General features: G+C 43.1%; 1 protein-coding gene and 1 long non-coding RNA gene across 5 annotated transcripts in view; one reads left to right on the plus strand and one right to left on the minus strand.

Annotated features, from left to right (window-relative positions):
- Positions 1–3,590, plus strand: part of acmsd (aminocarboxymuconate semialdehyde decarboxylase) — an 83,342-nt gene extending 79,752 nt beyond the window's left edge. Inside the window, exon 10 of the mRNA XM_072262167.1 lies at positions 3,470–3,590. Coding sequence (XP_072118268.1) covers positions 3,470–3,532 — 63 coding nt within the window. The 3' untranslated portion in view covers positions 3,533–3,590. The remainder of the gene's footprint in view (positions 1–3,469) is intronic.
- LOC140199687 (uncharacterized) overlaps positions 3,196–25,318 on the minus strand; it is a 53,061-nt gene continuing 30,938 nt past the window's right edge. For 2 of the 4 annotated variants that reach the window (XR_011886466.1, XR_011886467.1), the window contains 2 exons: positions 13,498–13,586; positions 3,196–12,030 (listed from right to left, as the gene is read on the minus strand). This is a non-coding gene — a long non-coding RNA (uncharacterized lncRNA). The remainder of the gene's footprint in view (positions 12,031–13,497; positions 13,587–25,318) is intronic. The other 2 variants (XR_011886468.1, XR_011886465.1) reach the window with 1 other exon arrangement.

The following is a 25,318-nucleotide window of genomic DNA, read 5'->3' on the forward strand; positions in this document are numbered from 1 at the left end:
CCTTCTCTCCAAAGAGTAAAGCCCTAGCTCCCTTAATCTCTGATCATAATGCATACTTTCTAAACCAGGCAACATCCTGGTAAATCTCCTCTGTACCCTTTCCAATGCTTCCGCATCCTTCCTATAGTGAGGCGACCAGAACTGGACACAGTACTCCAAGTGTGGCCTAACCATCATTACATCGCGACTCTTAAACTCTATCCCTCAACTTATGAAAGCTAACACCCCATAAGCTTTCTTAACTACCCTATCCACCTGTGAGGCAACTTTCAGGGATCTGTGGACATGTACCCCAAGATCCTTCTGCTCCTCCACACTACCAAGTATCCTGCCATTTACTTTGTACTCTGCCTTGGAGTTTGTCCTTCCAAAGTGTGCCGCCTCACACTTCTACGGGTTGAACTCCATCTGCCACTTCTCAGCCCACTTCTGCATCCTATCAATGTCTCTCTGCAATCTTTGACAATCCTCTACACTATCTACAACATCACCAACCTTTGTGTCGTCTGCAAACTTGCCAACCCACCCTTCTACCCCCACATCCAGCTCGTTAATAAAAATCACGAAAAGTAGAAGTCCCAGAACAGATCCTTGTGGGACACCACTAGTCACAATCCTCCAATCTGAATGTACTCCCTCCACCACCACCCTCTGCCTTCTGCAGGCAAGCCAATTCTGAATCCACCTGGCCAAACTTCCCTGGATCCCATGCCTTCTAACTTTCTGAATAAGCCTACCGTGTGGAACCTTGTCAAATGCCTTACTAAAATCCATATAGATCACATCCACTGCACTACCCTCATCTATATGCCTGGTCACCTCCTCAAAGAACTCTATCAGGCTTGTTAGACATGATCTGCCCTTCACAAAGCCATGCTGACTTTCCCTGATCAGACCATGATTCTCTAAATGCCTATAGATCCTATCTCTAAGAATGTCTTCCAACAGCTTTCCCACCACAGACGTAAGGTTCAATGGTAAATAATTACCCGGACTATCCCTACTACCTTTTTTGAACAAGGGAACAACATTCGCCTCCCTCCAATCCTCCGGTACCATTCATGTGGACAACAAGGACATAAAGATCCTAGCCAGAGGCTCAGCAATCTCTTCCCTCGCCTCGTGGAGCAGCCTGGGGAATATTCCGTCAGGACCCGGGGACTTATCTGTCCTAATGTATTTTAACAACTCCAACACCTCCTCTCCCTTAATATCAACATGCTCCAGAACATCAACCTCACTCATATTGTCCTCACCATCATCAAGTTCCCTCTCATTGGTGAATACCGAAGAGAGGTATTCATTGAGGACCTCGCTCACTTCCACAGCCTCCAGGCACATCTTCCCACCTTTATCTCTAATCGGTCCTACCTTCACTCCTGTCATCCTTTTTTTCTTCACATAATTGAAGAACGCCTTGGGGTTTTCCTTTACCCTACTCGCCAATGCCTTCTCATGCACCCTTTTTGCTCTTCTCAGCCCCTTCTTAAGCTCCTTTTTTGCTTCCCTATATTCCTCAATAGACCCATCTGATCCTTGCTTCCTAAACCTCATGTATGCTGCCTTCTTCCTCCTGACTAGATTTTCCACCTCACTTGTCACCCATGGTTCCTTCACCCTACCATTCTTTATCTTCCTCACCGGGACAGCCTCAGTGTTCTTTGACCAGTCCAGTTTATTGTCAATTCGTATCCCCAGGTATTTGTAATCCTCCACCATGTCCACACTGACCCCCTGGATGGAAAGAGGGGTCACACGTACCTTAGCTCTCCTCAGGTCTACCACCAGCTCCTTAGTCTTTTTCACATTAAGCTGCAGATAATTCTGCTCACACCATGTGACAAAGTTTCCTACCATAGCCCTGTACTCAGCCTCATCTCCCTTGCTGATGCATCCAACTATGACAGAGTCATCAGAAAACTTCTGAAGATGACAAGACTCTGTGCAGTAGTTGAAGTCTGAGGTGTAAATGGTGAAGAGAAAGGGAGACAAGACAGTCCCCTGTGGAGCCCTCAACAGATTTGCAGGTGAAGTGCTACCTGACCTTGCGGCCCTGAATAGAGGTGCAGATTTCTTTCACTTGAAGAGGAACATACCAGGAGGGAGATTAGTGAGGAGAGACAAATGAGTAGGGGAATTATGGAAGAAATTATCTCTGTGGAAAGCAGAGAATGGGACTAGGTAAAGATGTGTTTGGTGATAGGATCCTGCTGAAAATGGCTGAAGTTGCAGAGAGTGATGTGTTGTATGTAGAGGCTTATGAGGTGGTGAGTAAGGACAAGGGAGCATTGGTTAAGCACGGATGTCCGGGAAATAGAGGAGATGTGAGTGAGAGAGGCATCAATGGTGGAGAAAGGAAAACCCCTTTCTTTGAAGAAAGAGGAATCTCTGATGTCCTGGAAAGGAAAGCTTCATCTTGGGAATAGATGCAGTAGAAACAAAGGAACTGAGAAAAGGGAATGCCATTTTTACAGGAGACAGGGTGGAAAGAGATATGGTCAAGATAGCCATGGGAATAGGTAAGTTTATAAAAGATATCAATAGACAGTTTGTCTCCAGAGATGGAGATATCAAGAAAGGGGAGGGAGATGTCAGAAATAGACCATGAACTTAAGGGCAGGGTGGATGTTGGTGGCCAAGTTGATTAAATTGAAGCAGCACCAATGTAGTTATCAATATCACGCAGGAAGAGTTGGGAATCTTTACCAGGGGTTCTTGAAACATGGACTGTTGCACCGAGCCAACAAAAAGGTAGGCATGGCAAGCACCAGTGTGGGTGTCCACAGCAACCCCTCAGTTTAGAGAAAGTGGATGAAGCCATAGGAGAAATTGTTGAGGGTGAGAGCCAGTCCAGCCAGACAGAGGGTGGTGGTGGAGAGAAGTTGGTTGGTTCTTTTATTAAGAAAGAAGCAGGGAGCTTCTAGGTTTTCCTGATGGGGGGTAGAAGTGTACAGGGACTGTACATCCATAGTGAAGATAAGCAGGTCAAGGCCAGGCAATTGAAAGTTCTCGAGGAGATCAAGAGCATGACAAGTGTCGTGGATGTAGGTGTGAAGGGGCTGAAGCAAAGGGGATAGAATGGAGTCAAAATATGTAGAAAGGGGGTAGAATGAATTATGTTTTGTAACTCAAAAACATTCAACTAAGTGAAAGGAAAAGTCTAACTTTGTTTTTATTGTAAGCGAGGCATGCACGTATCATGTGGCACAATGACGTATGCCATCAATACAGACAACCAGCCATACATTATGTAAACAACAAAGAATGCTTAATCAAACAATATATTTATAATATTACTGAAATATTAAATACACAACAGAAAAGGGCCAAGGTATGCGTAATGGGGATTGAATGGAGTCCAGGTATGCGTCAAGAAAAATGTATACTGTTAAGAAAAAAGTGTACCATCTCTGTATTTACAATGCTGAAATTCTTTCATATATTCATCTTAGAATTGTTTCATTTACAGGATAAGCTTCTCGCAAAAAATGCATTGGAATTTCTCGGGCTTGAAAAGAAACAGTTTGAATGATACAATTTTCTTATACTTTCTTTCACAATTGAGAAACGTCGACATTACATGAGACACAACAGGGTTTGGAACTGGCTTGATGGATATCTTCTCAGAGACAACATCTTTACCTCCACCGTTTACTGCAATTATTCAGAATGTCTCAGTGGTGGTTTGTTTTCAGCAAATAAAATGACCATTCCAAATCTTTTTTATTATTAATTGAAACATAAAAGCATAGACAAACTACAGCACAATACAGGCCCTTCGGCCTGCAATGCTGTGCCAAACATGTATTTACTTTAGAAATTACCTAGGGTTACACATAGCCCCCTATTTTTCTAAGCTCCATGCACCGATCCAGGAGTCTCTTAAAAGACCCTATCGTATCCACCCCCACCACTGTCGCTGGCAGCCCATTCCACGCACTCACCACTCTCTGCGTAAAAAACTTAGCCCTGACATCTCCTCTGTACCTACTTCCAAGCACCTTAAACCTGTGTCCTCTTGTGGCAACCATTTCAGCCCTGGAAAAAGCCTCTGACTACCCACACAATCAATGCCTCTCATCATCTTGTACACCTCTATCAGATCACTTCTCATCCTCCATCACTCCGAGGAGAAAAGGCCAAATTCACTCAACCTATTCTTGTAAGGCATACTCCCCAATCCAGGCAACATCCTTGTAAATCTCCTCTGCACCCTTTCTATAGTTTCCACCTCCTTCCTGTAGTGAGGCGACCAGAACTGAGCACAGTACTCCAAGTGGGGTCTGACCAGGGTCCTATATAGCTGCAACATTACCTCTCGGCTTTGAAACTCAATCCCATGGTTGATGAAGGCCAATGCACTGTATGCCCCCTTAACCACAGAGTCAACCTGCGCAGCAGCTTTGAGTGTCCTATAGACTTGGACCCCAAGATCCCTCTGATCCTTCACACTGCCAAGAGTCTTACCATTAATACTATAATCTGCCACCATATCTGACCTACCAAAATGAACCACATCACACTTATCTGGGTTGAACTCCATCTGCCACTGCTCAGCCCATTTTTTGCATTCTATCAATGTCCTGCTGTAACCTCTGACAGCCCTCCACACTATCCACAACACCCCCAACCTTTGTGTCAGCAGCAAATTTACTAACCATCCCTCCACTTCCTCATCCAAGTCATTTATAAAATTCACGAAGAGAAGGGGTCCCAGAACCTATCCCTGAGACTCACCACTGGTCACCAACCTCCATGCAGAATATGACCTGTCTACAACCACTCTTTGCCTTCTGTGGGCAAGCCAATTCTGGATCCACAAAGCAAGGTCCCTTTGGATCACCATGCCTCCTTACTTTCTCAATAAGCCTTGTATGGAGTACCTTATCAAATGCCTTGCTGAAATCCATGTACATTACATCTACTGCTCTTCCTTCATCAATGTGTTTAGTCACATCCTCAAAAAATTCAACCAGGCTCGTAAGATCCTCTCAGGATCTTCTCCATCAACTTACCGAAGTTAGACTCACTGGTCTATAATTTTCTGGGCTATCTCTACTCCCTTTCTTGAACAAGGGAACAATATCTACAACCCTCCGATCCTCTGGAACCTCTCCCGTCCCCATTGATGATGCAAAGATCATTGCTAGAGGCTCAGCAACTCCTCCCTCACTTCCCACAGTAGCCTGGGGTACATCTCATCCGGTCCCGGAGACTTATCCGACTTGATTCTTTCCAAAAGCTCCAGCACATCCTCTTTCTTAATGTCTATATGCTCAAGCTTTTCAATCCGCTGTAAATTATCCCTACAATCACCAAGATCCTTTTCTGTAGTGAAAAGGATTATTAATTTCAATAGTTAAATGCGAGAAATAAAACTTCAGGAAGAACAAGAATTGAACATTTGAGCTACTTGTCCTCTTCTTCATGCAGACACTTTTCTCAATGGGATTTCTTTTGCCCGCACTCATAATGAAAATTTGCCCGTGTAAACATTGTATTTGTCAGATAATATAATGAGTCTGTAGTTGTCCTCTGGCATGGACGTACAGTAAATGTGATGTAATATTAATGTGTATTAGAGCAGAAGATCGAGTGATATCAAGTAAAATTACTAAATAAAAGTGAATGGTCATTCTTGCATTTATGTTTGCATTATTTGCCAAAGGAAGTTTAGTTGATTAATTTTCTGCTTTACAATTGTACTCACATTTTAAACTTATGTAATTCATTAATTGGAATGTCCTGAGATTGGGAAAGGCATTATATATTTATCTCATTTTCAGCTTCACTGTGTGCATTTCTGGTTACCCTGTCAGAGGAAGCATGTGGAGGCTTTGGAGAGGGTGTAGAAGAGGTTTACCAGGATGCTGCCTGGATTGGAGGGCAAGAACTTTAAGGAGAGGTTGGACAAATTTAGATGGTTTTCTTTGGAGAGTCAGAGGCTGAGGGGAGACCTCAGGGAAGTTTATAAAATTCTGAGAATCATAGTGTTAAGGATCCGGCCTGAACATTGGGTCGAAGGGCCTCTGCTGGTAGCTCTGGATCATGACAGTCTTTAATTTCTGTTTTCTTTCACCTGGCCATGTGGGTTCCAGCCCAGCCCCTTTCCTTTTTTGGACTTCCTCCAATTACCTGCGTGTCTCCTCATTTGCACCCACCTGTGTCTAATTTTCACTCATTACCCTGTCCATTTAAAACCTGCCTTGGCTAGCATTCTCAGCTAGTTTGTCCCAGTTTGGACCTGTGTTGTTCTAGTCTGTTATTGTAACTTCTGCCAACTGATTTTGCCTGATTCAGTGTTTTGGACTTTGCCTGTTCTTGGACCTGATCTTTGCCTATATGCTCTGGATTGTCTGCCCTTGCCTGACTGCCTTTCCTGGTAAGACCTCTGCCTGCCATTTCAGATTTGTGCCTGCCTTCTGTTTTTGAAAGACTGTTGCCTTTGTACTCCCTAGTAAATCCTGGTGAAAAGTATTCATTGGTCTGCACTTGAGTCCCACTGAAACCTAACACATAGTTGGGGTAGATAGTCAATATCTTTTTCTTGTTAAGTTAAGAAAATATGCAGTTAAGTTGAGAGGGAGAAAGTTTAAAGGAGAGTTATTATACACAGTATAAGGTAACTAGAATGGGCTGCTGAGGTGAGTGATGGAAACAGATACTGAAGTTTCAGAGATTGTTAGACACAAGAGAATGCAGTGAATGAAGGTATAGGGATCACATAAAGGGAATTAGTTTAAATTCAGCATTGTGTTTGGTACAGGTATTGTGAACTGAAGGGCCTGTTCCTGGCCCAGGAACATAGAACATTACAGCACAATACAGGCCCATCAACCCACAAAGGTACTCTAACTTTTTAACCTACTCTAAGATCAATCTAAACCTTCTCTCCCCCCTAGCCCTCCATTTTTCTATCATCCATGTGTCTGTCCAAGAGTTCCTTAAATGTCCCAAATGTATGTACTTTGATAATAAATCTGCTTTGAACTTTGAACCTACAAAAACCTTCTACACTATCCACAATGCTAACAACCTTCATGTTGTCTGCAAACTTACTATCCCACCCTTTCACTTCATTTAAAACATCTCAAAGAGCAGGGGCCCCAGACAGTTGTATGTAGGTCACCAGTGGTTACTGACCTGAAAGAAAGAACACTCTATCTACTACCATGCTCTGTCTTCTGTAGCAAAGGCAATTCTGAATCCACACATCCAAGTGTCCCTAGGTTCCAAGCCTCCTGACATTGAGAATGAGCCAACTGTGTGGAACTTTGTCAGATGCCTTACCAAAGTCTCTGTGCCCCATATTGTGGGCTGAATGGCCTACTCCTGTGCCATACTGATCTATGTTCTATCTTCTGCCCTAACTGTTTTGTCACTTCCTCAAAGAATTCTGTCAGGCTCATGAGACACAATCTGCCCCTCACAAAGGTGATTTATGCTTCTCCAAATGCTTGTAAATCCTGTTTCTAAGAATCCTCTCCAATATAATTTTTTTAAAAGTTGTATAGAATTCATCAATTGTAGCTAAAAATGAGCTGCCAGAGGAACTCTACAAGTCTGGCAACATCTGTGGGGAGAAATGGGCAGTCAATGTTTCAAGTCGAAATACTTCAACCGAACTTGAAGTGTAGAGGAAAGATAACTGGAGGGGAGTGGGTGGCAAGAGCAGGTAATTGATAGGTAGATTCAGTGGAGGAAGAGGTGATTGGCAAATGGAATCAGGTGAGGAAGGGAAGAGTGGAGATGAGATGCTAATTTGAGACGATGGGAATCTGATAAGGAATAAGGATGAAGAGTAGTGGTTGTGATTTGGCTGTGGCAGTTCAGTTTTGTACTCATTAAAGCTGGATTCAAGATAAATGTTCCAATTCTATTTTTCTGCATACTTATAAACCATATTCACTAGAATGTTTATGATAGAAATTAACGATTGAACATACTACTCAACTGAATTTTATCTAAAACCTGTTTAAGCATGACCAGAACACTGTATGCACACAGTTCCATAAACTTGATCTAGGTCATTGCCACATACACAGTGCACATCTTGCACATTTTTATGTATACAGGTCTCCAGGCCATTACTGGAGAGTTGAGGCAGTTTTTAATACTTCACTAAAGGCAACCAACCAAACTCAGATTGACTAACACAAAATTTTGGATGAACTCAGCAGAAATGAAGGGTCGTGACTCAAAATGTTGACAATTTATTCATTTCCATAGATGCTGCCTGACTCGCTGAGTTCCTCCAGTGTTTTGTGCATTACTGAAGATTTACAGCATCTGCAGAAACTTGCATTTATTATTGGACTGACTACCTCATGCAGGTCCAGCTTTCCAACTGCACATTTTACTGCACCTCCACCATCAATCATGTGATCAGCCCTGCACATTATCATTGATGCTATCTTCTCACACTGGCTGCTTTCCCCAATGCTCCTGAGCCCAACTCCAAGCTAAGTCATTACTACACCCATCTTTAACTCCTCCACACCATGTTCAGTTTTACATTTTATCAGTGATATCTTGGAAGTAAAAATATTAATTTGAAAGTGATGTGCCTAGGTGGTCTGGGAATATTTAAAAATTATAGTACACTTGTAATATTAGAGCACAGGAAAATACAAGGTTTGACATATTCAATGTTGACTTATTTACTGTCTTTGCCAATAACTTCACAGGCTACAAATCTGTAAAGATATTGTTCTTATTCTCTGTTCTAAATTCTTCTATAGAAACATAGAAAACCTACATCACAATACAGGCCCTTCAGCCCACAAAGCTGTGCTGAACATGTCCCTACCTTAGAACTACCTAGGCTTTACCCATAGCCCTTTATTTTTCTAAGCTCCATGTAGCCATCCAGGAGTCTCTTAAAAAAACCCTAACATTTCCGTCTCTATCACCACTGGAAGCGCAATCCATGCACTTGCCACTCTGTGGTGTTTTTTTTTAATTTAAAAAAAACAACAACTTACCCCTGAAATCTCCTCTGTACCTACTTCCAAGCACCTTAAAACTGTACCCTCTTGTGCTAGCCATTTCAGCCCTCGGAAAAAGCTTCTGACTATCCACATGATCAATGCCTCTCATTATCTTGTATACCTCTATCAGGTCATTTCTCATCCTCCATCACTCCAAGGAGAAAAGGCTGAGTTCACTCAACCTGAGGCATGCTCCCCAATCCAGGGAACATCCTTGTAAATCTCTTCTGCACCCTTTCTATGGTTTCCATATCCTTCCTGTAGTGAGGTGACCAGAACTGAGCACAGTATTCCAGGTGGGGTCTGACCAGGTTCCAATATAGCTGCAACATTACCTCTCAGCTCTTGAACTCAATCCCATGATTGATGAAGGCCAATGCACCATATGCCTTCTTAACCCCACAGTCAACCTGCGCAGCATCATTGAGTGTCCTATGGGCTCAGTCTCTGAGATCCCTCTGATCCTCCACACTGCCAAGAGTCTTACCATTAATGCTATACTCTGCCATCATATTTGACTTACCAAAATGAACACCTCACACTTATCTGGATTGAACTCCATCTGCCACTTCTCAGCCCAGTTTTGCATCCTATCAATGTCCCGTTGTAACCTCTGACAGCCCTCCACACTGTCCACAACATCCCCAACCTGTCATTAGCAAATTTACTAACCCATCCCTACAATAATTCCTCATTCAAGTCATTTATAAAAATCTCAAAGGATAGGGGTCCCAGAACAGATCCCTGAGGCACACCACTGGTCACTGGCCTCCATGCAGAATATGACCCCTCTACAACTGTGGACAAGCCAGTTCTGGATCCAGAAAGCAATGTCCCCTTGGTTCCCAAGCCTCCTTACTTTCTCAATCAGCCTTGCATGGGGTACCTTATAAAGTGCCTTGCTAATATCCATATACACTAAATCTACGGCTCTACCTTCATCAATGTGTTCAGCCACATCCTCAAAGTTCAATCAGACTCGTAATGCACGACCTGCCTTTGACAAAGCCATGCTGACTATTCCTAATCATATTATGCCTCCAAATGTTCATAAATCCTGCCTCTCAGGATCTTCTCCATCAACTTACCAACTACTGAAGTAAGACTCACTTGCCTATAATTTTTTGGACTATCCCTACTCCCTTTCTTGAATAAGAGAACTACATCTACAACCCTCCAGTCCTCCAGAACCTCTCCTGTCCTCATTGATGATGCAAAGATCATTGCCAGAGGCTCAGCAATCTCCTCCCTCACCTCCCACAGTAGCCTGGGGTACATCCCATCCGGTCTCGGTGACTTATCCAACTTGGTGCTTTCCAAAAGCTCCAGCACATCCTCTTCCTTAATATCTACATGCTCAATCTTTTCAGTCCACTGCAAGTCATCCCTATAATTGCCAAGATCCTTTTCCATAGTGAATACTGAAGCAAAGTATTCATCAAGTACCTCTGCTATTTCCTCTGGTTCCATACATACTTTTCCACTGTCACACTTGATTGGTCCTATTCTCTCACGTTTTATCCTCTTGGTCCTCACATACTTGTAGAATGCCTTGGGGTTTTCCTTAATCCTGTCTGCCAAGGCCTTCTCATGGCCCCTTCTGGCTCTCCTAATTTTATTCTTAAGCTCCTTCCTGCTAGCCTTATAATCTTCTTGATTCCTATCATTACCCAGTTTTTTGAACCTTTCGTAAACTCTTCTGTTCTTCTTGTCTAGATTTATAAGTCTTTGTACACAACAGTTCCTGTACCCTACCATCCTTTCCATATCTCAATGGAATGTACCTACTCAGAACCCCACACAAATATCCCCTGAACATATGCCACATTTCTTCTGTACATTTCCCTGAGAATGTCTGTTTCCAATTTTTACTTCCAAGTTCCTGGCTGATAGCCTCATATTTCTCCTTACTCCAATTAAATGTTTCCCTAACTTGTCTGTTCCTATCCCCCTCCAATACTATTGTAAAGGAGTTAGAATTGTGATCACTATCTCCAAAATGCTCTCCCACTGAGACCTGACACCTGACCAGGTTCATTTCCCAATACCAGATCAAGTACAGCCTCTCCTCTTGTTGGCTTATCTACATATTGTGTCAAACCTTCCTGAACACACCTAACAACTCTACCCCATCTAAACCCCTCACTCTAGGGAGATGCCAATCGATATTTGGGAAATTAAAATCTCCCACCACAACAACCCTGTTATTTTTACTCCTTTCCAGAATCTGGCTCCCTATCTGCTCTATGTCCCTGTTACTATTGGGTGGTCTATATAATATATATATATATATATATATATATATATATATATATATATAAAAAAAAAAAACATGCAGTGGAGTTATTGACTCCTTCCTATTCCTAACTTCCACCCACAGAGACTCTGCAGACAACCCCTCCATGACTTCCTCCTTTTCTGCTGCCATGACACTATCTCTGATCAACAGTGCCACACCCCACCTCTTAGATTAGATTATGAGGACACTCAGTCCTTGTTTATTGTCATTTAGAAATGCATGCATTAAGAAATGATACAATGTTCCTCTGGTATGATATCACAGAAACACAAAACAGACCAAGACTAAAACTGACAAAACCACATAATTATAACATATAGTTACAACAGTGCAAAACAATACTGTAATTTGATAAAGAGCAGACCACAGGCATGGTAAAAAAAAAAGTCTCAAAGTCCTGATAACCCATCATCTCATGCAGACGGTAGAAGGGAGAAACTCTCCCTGCCATGAACCTCCAGCACCGCAAACTTGCTGATGAAGCACTCAGCCGACTGAGTCCGTCCGAAAAGTTTGAGCCTTCAACCAGCACTCCAACATTGAGCACCATTTCTCCTGAGCGCTTCGACCCTGCCCTGGCCGCCGAGCAACAAGCAAAGCCACGGACTCGGGGCCTTTCCCTCCAGAGATTCTGGACCACACAGTAGCAGTGGCAGCGAAACAGGTATTTCAGAAGTTTCTCCAGATGTTCCTCCGTGCTCTCACATCTGTCTCCATCAAATCAGGATTGTGCATGGCACCCTACTTGACAGATAACAGACATCATCACCGGAGTGGCCGCTGCATGCTCACGTTGCATTCTTCTATCCTTTTTGCCTCCCTCCCTATTCTTTCTAAAACATCCTGGCACTTGAAGTAGCCCTTCCTGCCCCTGCACTATCCAAGTCTCTGTAATGGCCACAACATCATATATCCAAGTGCTGATCCACACTCTAAGCTCATCCGCTTTATTCATAATACTCGCATTAAAAGAGACACATCTCAAACCATCGGTCTGAGCGCATCCCTTCTCTATCACCTGCCTATCCTCCCTCTCAGTCTCCAAGCTTTCTCTATTTGTGAGCCAACCTCCCTTTCCTCTGTCATTTCAATTTGGTTTCTCCCCCCCCCCCCCCCCCCAATAAGCTCTCCCCAGTAGCCTTAGCAAACATCCCTGCCAGGATATTGGTCCCTCTCAGATTCAAGTGCAACCTGTCCTTTTTGTACAGGTCACACCCGCCTCAGAAGAGGTCCCAATGATCCAGAAATCTGAATCCTTGCCCCCTGCTTCAATCCCTCAGCCACACATTTATCCTCTACCTCATTCTCCTCCTATACTCACTGTCACATGGCACAGGCAGTAATCCTGAGATTACTACCTTTGAGGTCCTGCTTCTCAACTTCTTTCCTAACTCCCTGTAGTCTGTTTTCAGGACATCCTCCCTTTTTCTACCTATGTCATTGGTACCAATATGTACCACGACCTCTGGGTGTTCTCCTTCCTGCTTCAAGATACCGTGGACGTGATCAGAAACCCCTCAGATCCTGGCACCTGGGAGGTAAACTACCATCTGTGTTTCTTTCCTGCATCCACAGAATTGCCTGTCTGACCTCCTAACTATAGAGTCCCCTATAGCTTTCCCTACCCTTCTGAGCCACAGTTGCTTCCCCCAGGTAGGCTGAACTCACCCCCCCTCCCCCGCAACAGTACTCAAACAGGAGTACTTATTGTTTAGTGGGACAGCCACTGGGGCACTCTCTCGCACCTGTCTCTTGCCCTTCCCTCTCCTGACTGTTACCCACTTCTCTCTCTCTTTGGGTCCTAGGGTGACTACCTGCCTATAGCTCCTCTCTATCACCTCCTCACTCTCCCTGACCAGACAATGGTCATCGAGTGCAGCTCTAGTTCCCCAACACGGTCTCTAAGGAGTTGCCACTCAATGTATCTAGTGCAGATGTGGTTGGCCGGGAGTCTCCAGGACCTCCTGCATCTGACACCAAGCACAGAAAACCAGCCTCACACACATACTTTGTCTTTATTTTAAACAGATAACCTACCTGGCCTCAACCCCTTATTGCCAAAGCCCCATTGAGCCAAAGCCTTCCTACTCTGTCACCCGCTCTGTAAATCTGTCCTCTTTTTAAACTCTTCCCTCTGTTCTCACTGGCTGACCTCCACACGCTTGCGCAGTTGTGCCCTGTTCAAACCGCTGAAGAAATAATCGTCACCTTTTAAACTCTACTCGCTTTTAAACTCTTCCCGCTTTTCTCACTGGCTGATCTCCACACGCTTGTGCAGTCGTGCCCTGTTCAAACTGCTGAAGAAATAACAAATTTAATAATTACAAAATAATTACATTTAATCTTTTATAATTCATTTAAGGCCAGCAGTAAATGATCATTCTAATTGCCTCGGAGAAGAGGATTGTTGGCTGTTGCCTGAACTGCTGTGGTCCTTGTAATGAAAGTATTACCACAATATTATTATATTAGAGCCTCAAGCTGTTGCCCCATTGATCATGAAAGAATGGTTATCTATTCTCAAGTTGCAAAAGATTTAGTAGAGATAGAATTCCTATTGGACCTGTGCATCAAGATGATAAAGGTCCCAAAATTGCTGACTGTGGACATTCTGTAGATATTGCTGCAGAACAGAGTATACTCAGGATGAAAGGAAGGAGTTTTGGGAGCGGCAGACAGACTGAGAAACAAATAGAATGGATTATACTCAATGCTCTGGTATTTCCTGACTGTAGGTCACTCAGAGGTCAAGAACATTGCACCATCTCTCTAGCTGAAAGCAGAGATTGTTAAGACATCAGCCAACACCCATGGAGAGAGAAATGGTTAATCATCTCATTAGATTTAAGAAATCAAATATGAATAGAGAGAATGTCTGTGATGTAGTGTAAGGCAGGAGATGTGTGGTAGCAGGCCCAGCTGAGAGTGCGATGACGACTTGTGAATTCTGTGTCTGTCTAAGGTGATTTAAGTAGAAAACAAATAAAAATTAAGTGAGAAAGCAAAATGAAGGAAACGAGGGTAGCAATTCATCTACAGCCACCATTAGACCAGAAAGCACTATCAATGACTGCAATGCACATCAAAGTTGCTGGTGAACGCAGCAGGCCAGGCAGCATCTCTAGGAAGAGGTACAGTTGACATTTCAGGCTGGGAACCTTCGTCAATGACTGCAGGAAGGTTTCCTTGTGGACTTCACTAGAATTTGAGTCGCTCACCATAGAATTCCTTAATTTCAATATGGTGTTGTAGCAACTGAACAGATTAACAATGGTGGATTTGGTAATGTTAATGCACATAAATGTCATGGAAAGGTGATAAATCTATTTTAATGAAAATTACCGTGCCTGACACCTATATAGCACCCTTCAGACTAAGGGTGTAGCTATGGGAACTCGCATAGGACCCAGCTATACCTGCCTCTTTGGTTATGTGGAACAGTCTGTGCCCCAGACCTATTCTGGTACTGCTCCCCAACTTTTCCTTTGATACATTGACGACTACATTGGTGCTGCTTCCTGCACCCATGCTGAGCTCATCAATTTCATTGACTTTACTTCTAACTTCCACCCAGCCCTCAAATTCACTTGGTCTATCTCTGACACTTCTCTCCCCTTTCTCGATCTCTCGGTCTCCATCTCTGGAGACAGACCGTCCATTGACATCTTCTACAAGCCCACTGACTCTCATAATTACCTCAACTATACTTCTTCCCACCCTGCCACATGCAAAAATGTCATTCCCTATTTGCAGTTCCTCTGTCTCTGCTGCATCTGCTCCCAGACGAGGTTTTCCATTCCAGGACATCCCAAGTGTCCTCTTTCTTTAAGGATCATGGTTTTCCTTCTGCTGTCATCAATGATGCCCTCACCTGCACCCCCTCCATTTCCCACACTACAGCCCTCACCCCATCCTCACGCCACCACAACAGGGACAGTTCCCCTTGTCCTCATCTACCACCCCACCAGCCTCTGGATCCAGCACATTATCCTCTGCAACTTCCGCAACCTTCAACAGGACCCCACCACTAAGCACATCTTTCCCTCTCCACCTTCCGCAGGGATCGGTCCCTCCGCGACTCCCTGGTCCATGTGTCCCTCCCCACGGATCTCCCACCTGGCACTTATCCCTGTAAGCGCAAGTGCTACACCTGTCCCTACACCACCTCTCTTGCCACCATTCAGGGCCCCAAACAGTCCTTCCAGGTGAGGCAACACTTGAGTCTGTTGGGGTCATCTATTGCATCCGGTGCGGCCTCCTCTACATCGGTGAAACCCGACACAGATTGGGGGACCGTTTCATCGAGCACCTCCGCTCCGTCTGCCACAACAGACAGGATCTCCCGGTAGCCACCCACTTCAACTCTGCTTCACATTCCCATTCAGATATGTCCATACATGGCCCCCTCTACTGCCATGATGAGGTTAAACTCAGGTTGGAGGAGCAACACCTCATATACTGTCTAGGTAGTCTCCAGCCCCTTGGTATGAACATAGAATTCTCTAACTTCTGGTAATTCCCTCCCCCTCCCGTCCCCTATCCCTATGTCACTCTGCCCCCTCCCCCAGCTGCCTATCACCTCCCTCATAGTTCTGCCTCCTACTACCCATTGTTTTCCCCTATTCCTTCACCTTTCCTGCCTATTGCCTCCCTGCTTCCCCTCCCCCACCCCTTTATCTTTCCCCTTACTGGTTTTTCACCTGGAACCTACCAGCCTTCTCCTTCCCACCCTCCCCCACCTTCTTTATAGGGCCTCTGCCCCCTCCCTCTTCAGTCCTGACAAAGGGTTCTGGCCCAAAACGTCAACCGATCTTTTCCACGGATGCTGCCTGACCTGCTGAGTTCCTCCAGTGTGTTGAGTGTTGATTTGCCCCAGCATCTGCAGATTACTTTGTGCTTACCTGTATAGCAGAAATGTTCCTTACCTCTTATAAACTTAATGATGAATGTTTTCTGGGACAGGTTTGAGCAGTCTGCTTCATTTCCAAAGGAGTTTGTAAATGAAGATTAACATCAAATACCCCTGCTTCATACATTACAATGCAGGGAAGATCTATAATGAGGCAGCTGAAGACACATTTGTATTGAAAGGACAGGCAGGTAGGCAGAGGGGGTGGGGATGGCTGCATTGGTAAAAAATTAAATCAAATACTTGAAGAGGTGACACGGGATTTGAAGATGTAGAATCCTTGTGGGTAGAGTTAAGAAACTGCAAGGGGAAAAAGACTGAGGAGTTATATACAGTCCCCTGAATGGTAGTCAGGAAGTGGAAAAGAAATTTTTCTTTTTACAATCTTTTTATTAATTTCATAGAAACAAAACATAGCAATAATACAGATAGTAGGAGATATATTGTTACACTTAAAATAAGTAATTGTAAGACCAAATAGTGTAAATTAACAAAGCTCCCAATTGTGTAAAACTAACAATGAGTAATACAAAGCAAAAAAAAAAAACTGGAAAAAAAACATGGAAAAGAAAAAACAAACCCCATCCCCAAAAAAAAAAATCTAAACAGAATTAATCAACTAAACTAAAAGACTTGGGCAGTACTAACAACTTAAATGGGAGAGAAGAAAACCTTAGTGTCGACTACTCCATTCCTCTCAACCAGCAGTACAGAGAGATAAAACAAGTTTGGAAATAATCAAATTACATCAAATAAAAATGCTGAATGAATGGCCTCCAAGTCTCTTTCAAATTTAATGGAAGGGTCATAAACCACACTTCTAATTTTTTCCAAATTCAAACACTATAGTTTGTGAAAACCAATGAAATACAGTAGGAGGGTTAATCTCTTTCCAATTCAACAGAATGGATCTTCTAGCCATTAAAGAAAGAAATGCAATCATCCTACATGATGAAGGGGTTAAATAATTTGAAACTATCATTGGTAATCCAAAGATAGCAGTAATTGGATGAGATTGTAAGTCTATATTCAAGACTGTTGAAATAATATCAAAAATATCTTTCCAATATTTTTCCAGCAAAGGACATGACCAAAACATGGGGGTTAAAGCTATCTCAGAATGACATCTGTCACATATTGGATTAATATAAGAATAATAACAAAATAGTTTATCTTTGGACATATGAGCCCTGTGCACTACTTTCAATGGGAAATAGAAAAGGCATGTAATAAGGGTATATTATTATAGTCATGGGGATTTCAATTTGAAGGTGCATTGGGGAAAATCAGGTTGGTGCTGGATCCCAAGAGGGAATTTGTAAGATGCCTATGAAATGGCTTTTCAGAGCAGCTTGTGGTTGAGCCAATTCTGAATTGGGTGCTGTGTAATGAATCATTTGATTAGGAAGCTTTCAGAAGCAGTGATCATAATATGATATAATTCACTCTGCAGTTTGAGAGAGAAAATAGTCAGTGGAGTAAAGGGAATTAGAGGCATGAGAGAGGAGCTTGCCAAAGCTGATTGGAAGGGAGCTTCCAGTTTAAGATAACACTGGTGAAATACAGTGACACCTTGCTGGCAGCAAACAGAACTACTAACTCCACTATTAGTCACTTTTTCTGGAAAATAGCCACTGCAATCAATAGACTGTAACTTCCCCTTCTGAGTTGAGCTGTTGAACCTCCTGTACAATCTAGCAATTATGCAGTGTGAACTGAAGTCTCGAAGGTGCAGGATGGTTGTGGTGTGGCATGTACGGTCTGAATTCAGGCAGCAGAACCTGGGACCCAGGTCCGAGTAAAGAATGAACCAATGTTTGGCCTTTGCTAGAGCGGATCTGGAGCCAATTCAAAGCAGCAGAAACGAGGCGAAGCAGTGGGGCCCAGGTGCAAGAGAAAAGAACAATTGAAAAGGTCAGGGTGTCGGGGCCTGAGGTGAGGGATAGGATGGTGTTCACTTCACTGCTTGGTGATGCTTACTCATCTCTGCACTAAACTGAGGCTGTGGCCTGCAACTCACAGGCCCCTGGACCAGCTGCAATGGTGGCTGGATTCATAGCTGTGGACTCACTTTGGGAACTTTAGTTCTGTATGTTATTTGCTTACATTTCATTGTTTGCACGATTTGTTCTTTTTTCACGGTCTTCATTTTTAATGGCTTAGCCCATCATACTGTAAGACATAGAAGAACTAGCCCATTCAGCCCTCCAGCCCACTCTGCCATTTCATGATGGCTGGTCCTGGTACCAATCAAACCCATACACCTGCCCTCTCACCATACCCCTTGATGCCCTGGCCAATCAGGAGTCAATCAACTTCTGCTTTAGATATAGCCATGGACTAAGCCTCAGCCACTGTCAGGGCAGAACATTCCACAGCCACTGTCAGGGCAGAACATTCCACAGCCACTGTCAGGGCAGAACATTCCACAGCCACTGTCAGGGCAGAACATTCCACAGCCACTGTCAGGGCAGAACATTCCACAGCCACTGTCAGGGCAGAACATTCCACAGCCACTGTCAGGGCAGAACATTCCACAGCCACTGTCAGGGCAGAACATTCCACAGCCACTGTCAGGGCAGAACATTCCACAGCCACTGTCAGGGCAGAACATTCCACAGCCACTGTCAGGGCAGAACATTCCACAGCCACTGTCAGGGCAGAACATTCCACAGCCACTGTCAGGGCAGAACATTCCACAGCCACTGTCAGGGCAGAACATTCCACAGCCACTGTCAGGGCAGAACATTCCACAGCCACTGTCAGGGCAGAACATTCCACAGCCACTGTCAGGGCAGAACATTCCACAGGTTCACTGCCCTTTGGCTGAAAAAACTTCCTCCTTACTTCAGTTCTAAAACATCATCCCTCAATCTTGAGGCTGTGCCTGCTGGTTCTGGATACCCCAATCATAGAACACATCCTCTCCACATCCCCACTATCTAATCCTTTCAACATTCAGTAAATTTCAATAAGATCCCCACGCATTCTCCTAAATTTCAGTCAGTACAGGCCCAAAGCTGCCAAACATGCCTCATATGTTAACCCTTTCATTCCTGGAATCTTCCTTGTGAACCTTCTCTGGACTCTCTCCAATGACAATACATCCTTTTTGAGATAAGGGGCCCAAAACTATTGACAATACTCCGTGTGGCCTGACCAGTGTATTATCAAGCTTCAATATTATCTCTATCTTTTTATATGGTATTCTCCTTGAAATAAATGCCAACATTGCATTTGCAACCTTTACCACTGTATATGAACCTTCTGGGAGTCTTGCATGAGGACTCCTAAGTCCCTCTGCGTCTGATTTGAATTTTCTCCCCATTTAGATAACAGTCTGCTATTGTTTATTTTAGCAAATTGCATTTCCCAACACTGTATCCCATCTGCCATTTTGCCCATTCTTCTACTCGAAGTCCTGCTGCAATCGCATTTCTTCCTCAGCACTACCTACCTCCACCTATCTTTGTATCACCTGCAAACTTTGCCACAAAGCCTCCAATTGCATTTCTAAATCATTGACAAACAATGTGTAAAGTAGTAGTTGCAATACTGACCCATGAGGAGCACCACTAGTCACTGGCAGCCAACCAGAAAAGGTCCCCTTTATTCCCACTCACTGCCTCCTGCCTGTCACCCATTCCTCAATCCATGCCTTTAAACTTCCTGCAACACCATATGATTTTATCTTAAGCAGCCTCAAATGTCTTCTGAAGTTCCAAGTAAAAGACATCCACTAATGCTCCTTTGCCCACTCTGCTTGTTACTCCTTCAAAGAATTTCCATAGATTTGTCATGCAAAATTTCCCTTTACAGAAACCATGCTGACTTTGACTTGTTTTATCATTAATTTCCAAGTACCCCAAAACCTCATCTTTAATAATGGACTCTAACACTGACCCAATCACTGAGGTTAGGCTAACTGGCCTTTAATTTCCTCTCTTGCCTTCCTCCCTTAAAGAGTTGAGTGACATTTGTAATTTTCCAGTCCTCTGGGACAATGCCAGAATCAAGTGATTCTTGAAAGATCATGACCAATGCTTACATTATCTCCAATTATCTCATTAGGTCTTCAGCAACCTCCCCAGGACTCTGGGATTTAGTCTATCTGGTCCAGATGACTTATCCACCATAAGACCTTTCAGTTTGCCTTGCTGTTTTCTTGATAATAACAATGGCATTCACTCCTACTCATTGGCACTCTCAGACCACTGCCATTTAGCTAGTGTCTTCCACAGTCAAAACTGAAGCAAACCACTCATTATATTCATCTGCCATTTCTTTGTCCCCCATTACCACCTCACCAGCATCATCTTCCAGTGGTCCAATATTATCAACTCTCACCTTTTTCATCTTTATATAATTGAGGAAAAACTTTTAATAACCTGCTTTATATGATCGGCTAGTTTTCCCTCATAGTTCATCTTTTATAGTGTTTTTAATTGCCTTTTGTTGGATTTCAAAAGCTTCCTAATCATCCAACTTCACACTCACTTTTGCTACATCATATGCCCTTTTCTTAGCTTTTATGCAGTCCTTAACTTCACTTGTCATCGCTGCCATTTAAGAACTTCTAAGACATATCCATCCTGCCCCTTGTGAACTATTTCCAGAAACTTTAGCCACCTGTTCCTTTTAAATCTTTATTTTTCCAAAATTATAAACAGAATAACAATATTGATTGAAATTATCTTATTGATAAACATGTACAAAAAAGACTTCAAATAATACAGGTGTAATAGACTTCCAAACCCTTAATACAGTTAATCATAGAGAGAAGAAATAAAAAAAAAATGCAAAGAAAACCCCCCCAAAAAACAAAATTAAAACTAAATACTAAACCCAAAAAGAAAGCAAATGGAACAAGGCTGGACCAATATCTTAAATTGAATACATTCAATAATGTCATCAACTCCACTCTATTCACATATTTTAAGTTAATAAGGATTTGGAAAAGGTCACGTTACATCATATGGAAATGCTGAATAAATGGCTTCCAAGTCTCTTCAAATTTAACCGAAGGATCAAAAATGACACTTATTTTTTTCTAAATTTAAACATAGTTTGAGAAAAGTATTGAAATGTGGTAGGAGGGTTGGTCTCCTTCCAATTCAATAAAATGGATCTTCTGGCCATTAAAGTAACAAATGCAATCATCCGACAGGCTGAAGAGGATAAAGATCTATGTTCCATCATTGGCAAACCAAAAATTGCCGTAATAGGATGGGGTTGTAAGTCAAAACGCAAAACTGTTGAAATATCAAAAATACTTTCCCAGAATTTTTCCAAAAGAGGGCAGGACCAGAACATATGAGTCAAGGAAGCCACCTCAGAGTGACGTCTGTGGCAAATATGGTTTATATGGGAATAAAAATGAGCTAGTTTATCTTTGGGCCTTAAGCACTATCTTAAATTGTATTAGCGCATGTTTGGCACATAGAGGAAGAGCTAACTAATTGAAAAATTTTATCCCATTTCTCTATAGGGAGGAGAAGTTGAAGTTCCCTTTCCCATTCATTTTTAATTTTTAGATATACCTGGCTGTAATTTCATAATCATATCATAAATAGTTGCCATTAATCCCTTCTGAAAGGGATTTAAACCTAAAATTTTATCGGTGTAGGGTGTGAAATCAGAGAGATAGGTGGTGTGATATTTAAAGTTGTTTATTTGTAAATACTATCTAAAAACTGGGATCTGGGCAAATTATATTTAGATAACTGTTCAAAAGACATGAAACAATTTGTTCAAACCAATTTACAAAATTGAAACCATATTCATAATGGATGTTTAATTATTGGATTAACAATTTGTTTATTCAATTTAGATAATACAAAAGGAAGTGAAGTTCCTAAAACGGAAGCCAGAGAGAACCCTTGTACAGAGTAACCACCAAGATTTACCCATTGAGCCAGCTCAGTTCTGCTGTCATCCCTACCAGTATCCCCCTCCAATCCACCTGGGCAAGCTCCTCCCTCGTGCCTCTGTAATTCCCATTACTCCATTGCCATACTGATGCATGTGAGTTATGCTTCTCCCTCTCAAACTGCAGTATGAATTCAATTCTATTATGATCACTGCCTCCAAAGGGTTCCTTTATGTTAATAGAAACATAGAAAACCTATAGCATAATACAGGCCCTTCAGCCCATAATGCTGTGCAGAACATGCACTTACTTTAGAAATTACTTTGAGTTACCCATAGCTCTTTCTAAGCTCCATGTACCTATCCAGGAGTTTCTTAAAAGACCCTATCGTATCTGCCTCCACCACCGTGGCCGGCAGCCCATTCCACGCACTCACCACTGTGTTTTCAAAAAAAAACAACTCCTTATAAATCTCCTCTGCACCCTTTCTATAGTTTCCACATCCTTCCTGTGACCAGAACTGAGCACAGTACTCCAAGTGGGGTCTCAGCAGGGTCCTATATAGCTGTAACATTACCTCTCAGCTCTTAAACTCAATCCCATGATTGATGAAGGCCAATGCACCGTATGCCACCTTAACCACAGAGTCAACCTGCGCAGCAGCTTTGAGTGTCCTATGGACTCAGACCCCAAGATCCCTCTGATCCTCCACACTGCCAAGAGTCTTACCGTTAATGCAGAAAGTTTGAAGTTAATAACTCACCTCCTACTTCAGGCAACAAACTTATCAATCACCTCTGAGTTATTAACTTCAAACACTGAGTTGAACTGCATATGCATGTAACAAGAGCTGTATAACTCCTCTCATTCTACCTTAGGCCACGAACTTATTAATCACCCCTGCTGTGGACACTTTCTGGAGGTCGGAGATCCATATGGCCCACGACCGTGGGACTAATTATGTAAATGTAGGAGGGGACTATGTTGAAATATAAATGTGCTAGCTTTTCTAAAACTGACTCCTACCTTAGGCCATGAACTTATCAATCACCCCTCGTATATTCTGCCATCATATTTCACCTACCAAAATGAACCACCTCACAATTACCTGGATTGAACTCCATCTACCACTTTTCAGCCCAGTTTTGCATCCTATTGATGTCCTGCTGTAACCTCTGACAGCACTCCACACTATCCACAACAACCCCAACCTTTGTGTCATCAGCAAATTTAATAACCCATACCTCCACTTCTTCATCCAGGTCATTTATAAACATCACTAAGAGAAGGAGTCCCAGAACAGATCCCTGAAGCACACCACTGGTCACCAACCTCCATGCAGAATATGGACCATCTACAACCACTCTTTGCCTTCTGTGTGCAAGCTAGTTCTGGATCCACAAAGCAAGGTTCCCTTAGATCCCATGCCTTCTTACTTTATCAATAAGCCTTGTATGGGGTACCTTATCAAATGCCTTGTTGAAATCTATTGCTCTACCTTTATCAATGTTTAGTCACATCCTCAAAAATTCAGTCAGGCTGATAAGGCATGACCAGCCTTTGACAAAGCCATGCTGACTATTCCTAACCATACTATGCCTCTCCAAATGTTCATAAATCTTGCGTCTCAGGATCTTCTCCATTAACTTACCAACCACTGAAGTGAGACTCACTGGTCTATAATTTCCTGGGCTATCTCTACTCCCTTTCTTGAACAAGGGAACATCATTTGCAATCCTCCATTCCTCTGGAACCTCTCCTGTTCCCATTGATGATGCAAAGATCATTGCCAGAGGGTCAACAATCTCCTCCATCACAGTAGCCTGGCCCTGGTGACTTATCCAACTTGATGCTTTCTAAAAGCTCCACATCCTCTTAATGTCTCTGCTCAAGCTTTTCAGTCCACTGTAACTCATCCCTACAATTGTCAATTTCCTTTTCTGTAGTGAATACTGAAGTGAAGTATTCATTAAGTACCTCCGCTACCTTCTCTGGTTCCATACACACTTTTCTGCTGTCAGACTTGATTGGTCCTATTCTCTCACATCTTATCCTCTTGCTCTTCACATATTTGTAGTGTGCCTTGCAGTTTTCTTTAATCCTGCTTGCCAAGGCCTTCTCATGGCCCTTTCTGGCTCTCCTAATTTCATTCTTAATCTCCTTCCTGTGCCTTATAATTTTTTTAGAACTGTATCACTACCTAGTTTTGGGAACCTTTTGTAAGCTTTTCTTGACTAGATTTTCAACTGTCTTTGTACACCATGGTTCCTGTACCCTACCATCCTTTCATTGGAATGTACCTATGCAGAACTCCACGTAAATATCCCCTGAACATTTGCCACATTTCTGCTGCACATTTCCCTGAGAACATCTGTTACCAATTTATGCTTCCAAGTTCCTGCCTGATAGCTTCATATTTCCCTTTACTCCATCTACAACCTTCCAACTGTCTGGAACCTCTCCCAGAGAGGTTAAGCAGACTAATAAAATCTGGGTCATTACATAACACCCAATCTGAGATTGCCTTTCTCCCAGTAGGCTCAAAAACAAGCTGCTCTAAAAAGACACCTTGTAGGTCAACCCTCACAACAGTACTCGAAATGGAGTAGTTGTTGTTGAGGGGGACAGCCATGTGGGTGTTCTCTGCTATCTGACATTCTCCCCTCCTCCTGTCAGTCCTATCCTCACTGTTGCATAGCACAGACAGCAATTCTGAGATTACTATCCTTAAGGTCCTGCTTCTCAACTTCATTCCTAACTCCCTGTATTCTGCTTTCAGCACCCCCTCCTTTTTCCTACCTTTGACATTGGTACCAATATGTACAACGAATTCTGGCTGCTTAGCCTCTCTTTTCAGGACATTGTGAGCCCATTCAGAAACATCGCAAACCCTGGTACCTGGGAGGCAAAATACAATCTGTGTTTCCTTTTCACATCCACAGAATCCCCTATCTGTCCCCTATTATTGCTGCTATCCTCTTAATTTTCCTGCCCTTCTGATCCACAGGGGCAGACTCAGTGCCAGAGGCATGGCTACAGTTACTTCCCCCAGGTAGGTCACCCCTCACAACAGTACTCAAAATGGAGTACTTATTGCTGACGGGGACAGCCACATGGGTGCTCTCCACTATCTGACATTCTCCCCACTATCTGATGTTCTCCCCTCCCTCTTCTGACAATCACTCATTTATCTGTCTCCTGTAGCCTTGGGGTGACTACCTCCCTGTAGCTCCTGTCTATCACTGCTTCAC

This window comes from Mobula birostris, chromosome 6 (assembly GCF_030028105.1).
Source record: "Mobula birostris isolate sMobBir1 chromosome 6, sMobBir1.hap1, whole genome shotgun sequence".
NCBI classification, from domain to species: domain Eukaryota; kingdom Metazoa; phylum Chordata; class Chondrichthyes; order Myliobatiformes; family Myliobatidae; genus Mobula; species Mobula birostris.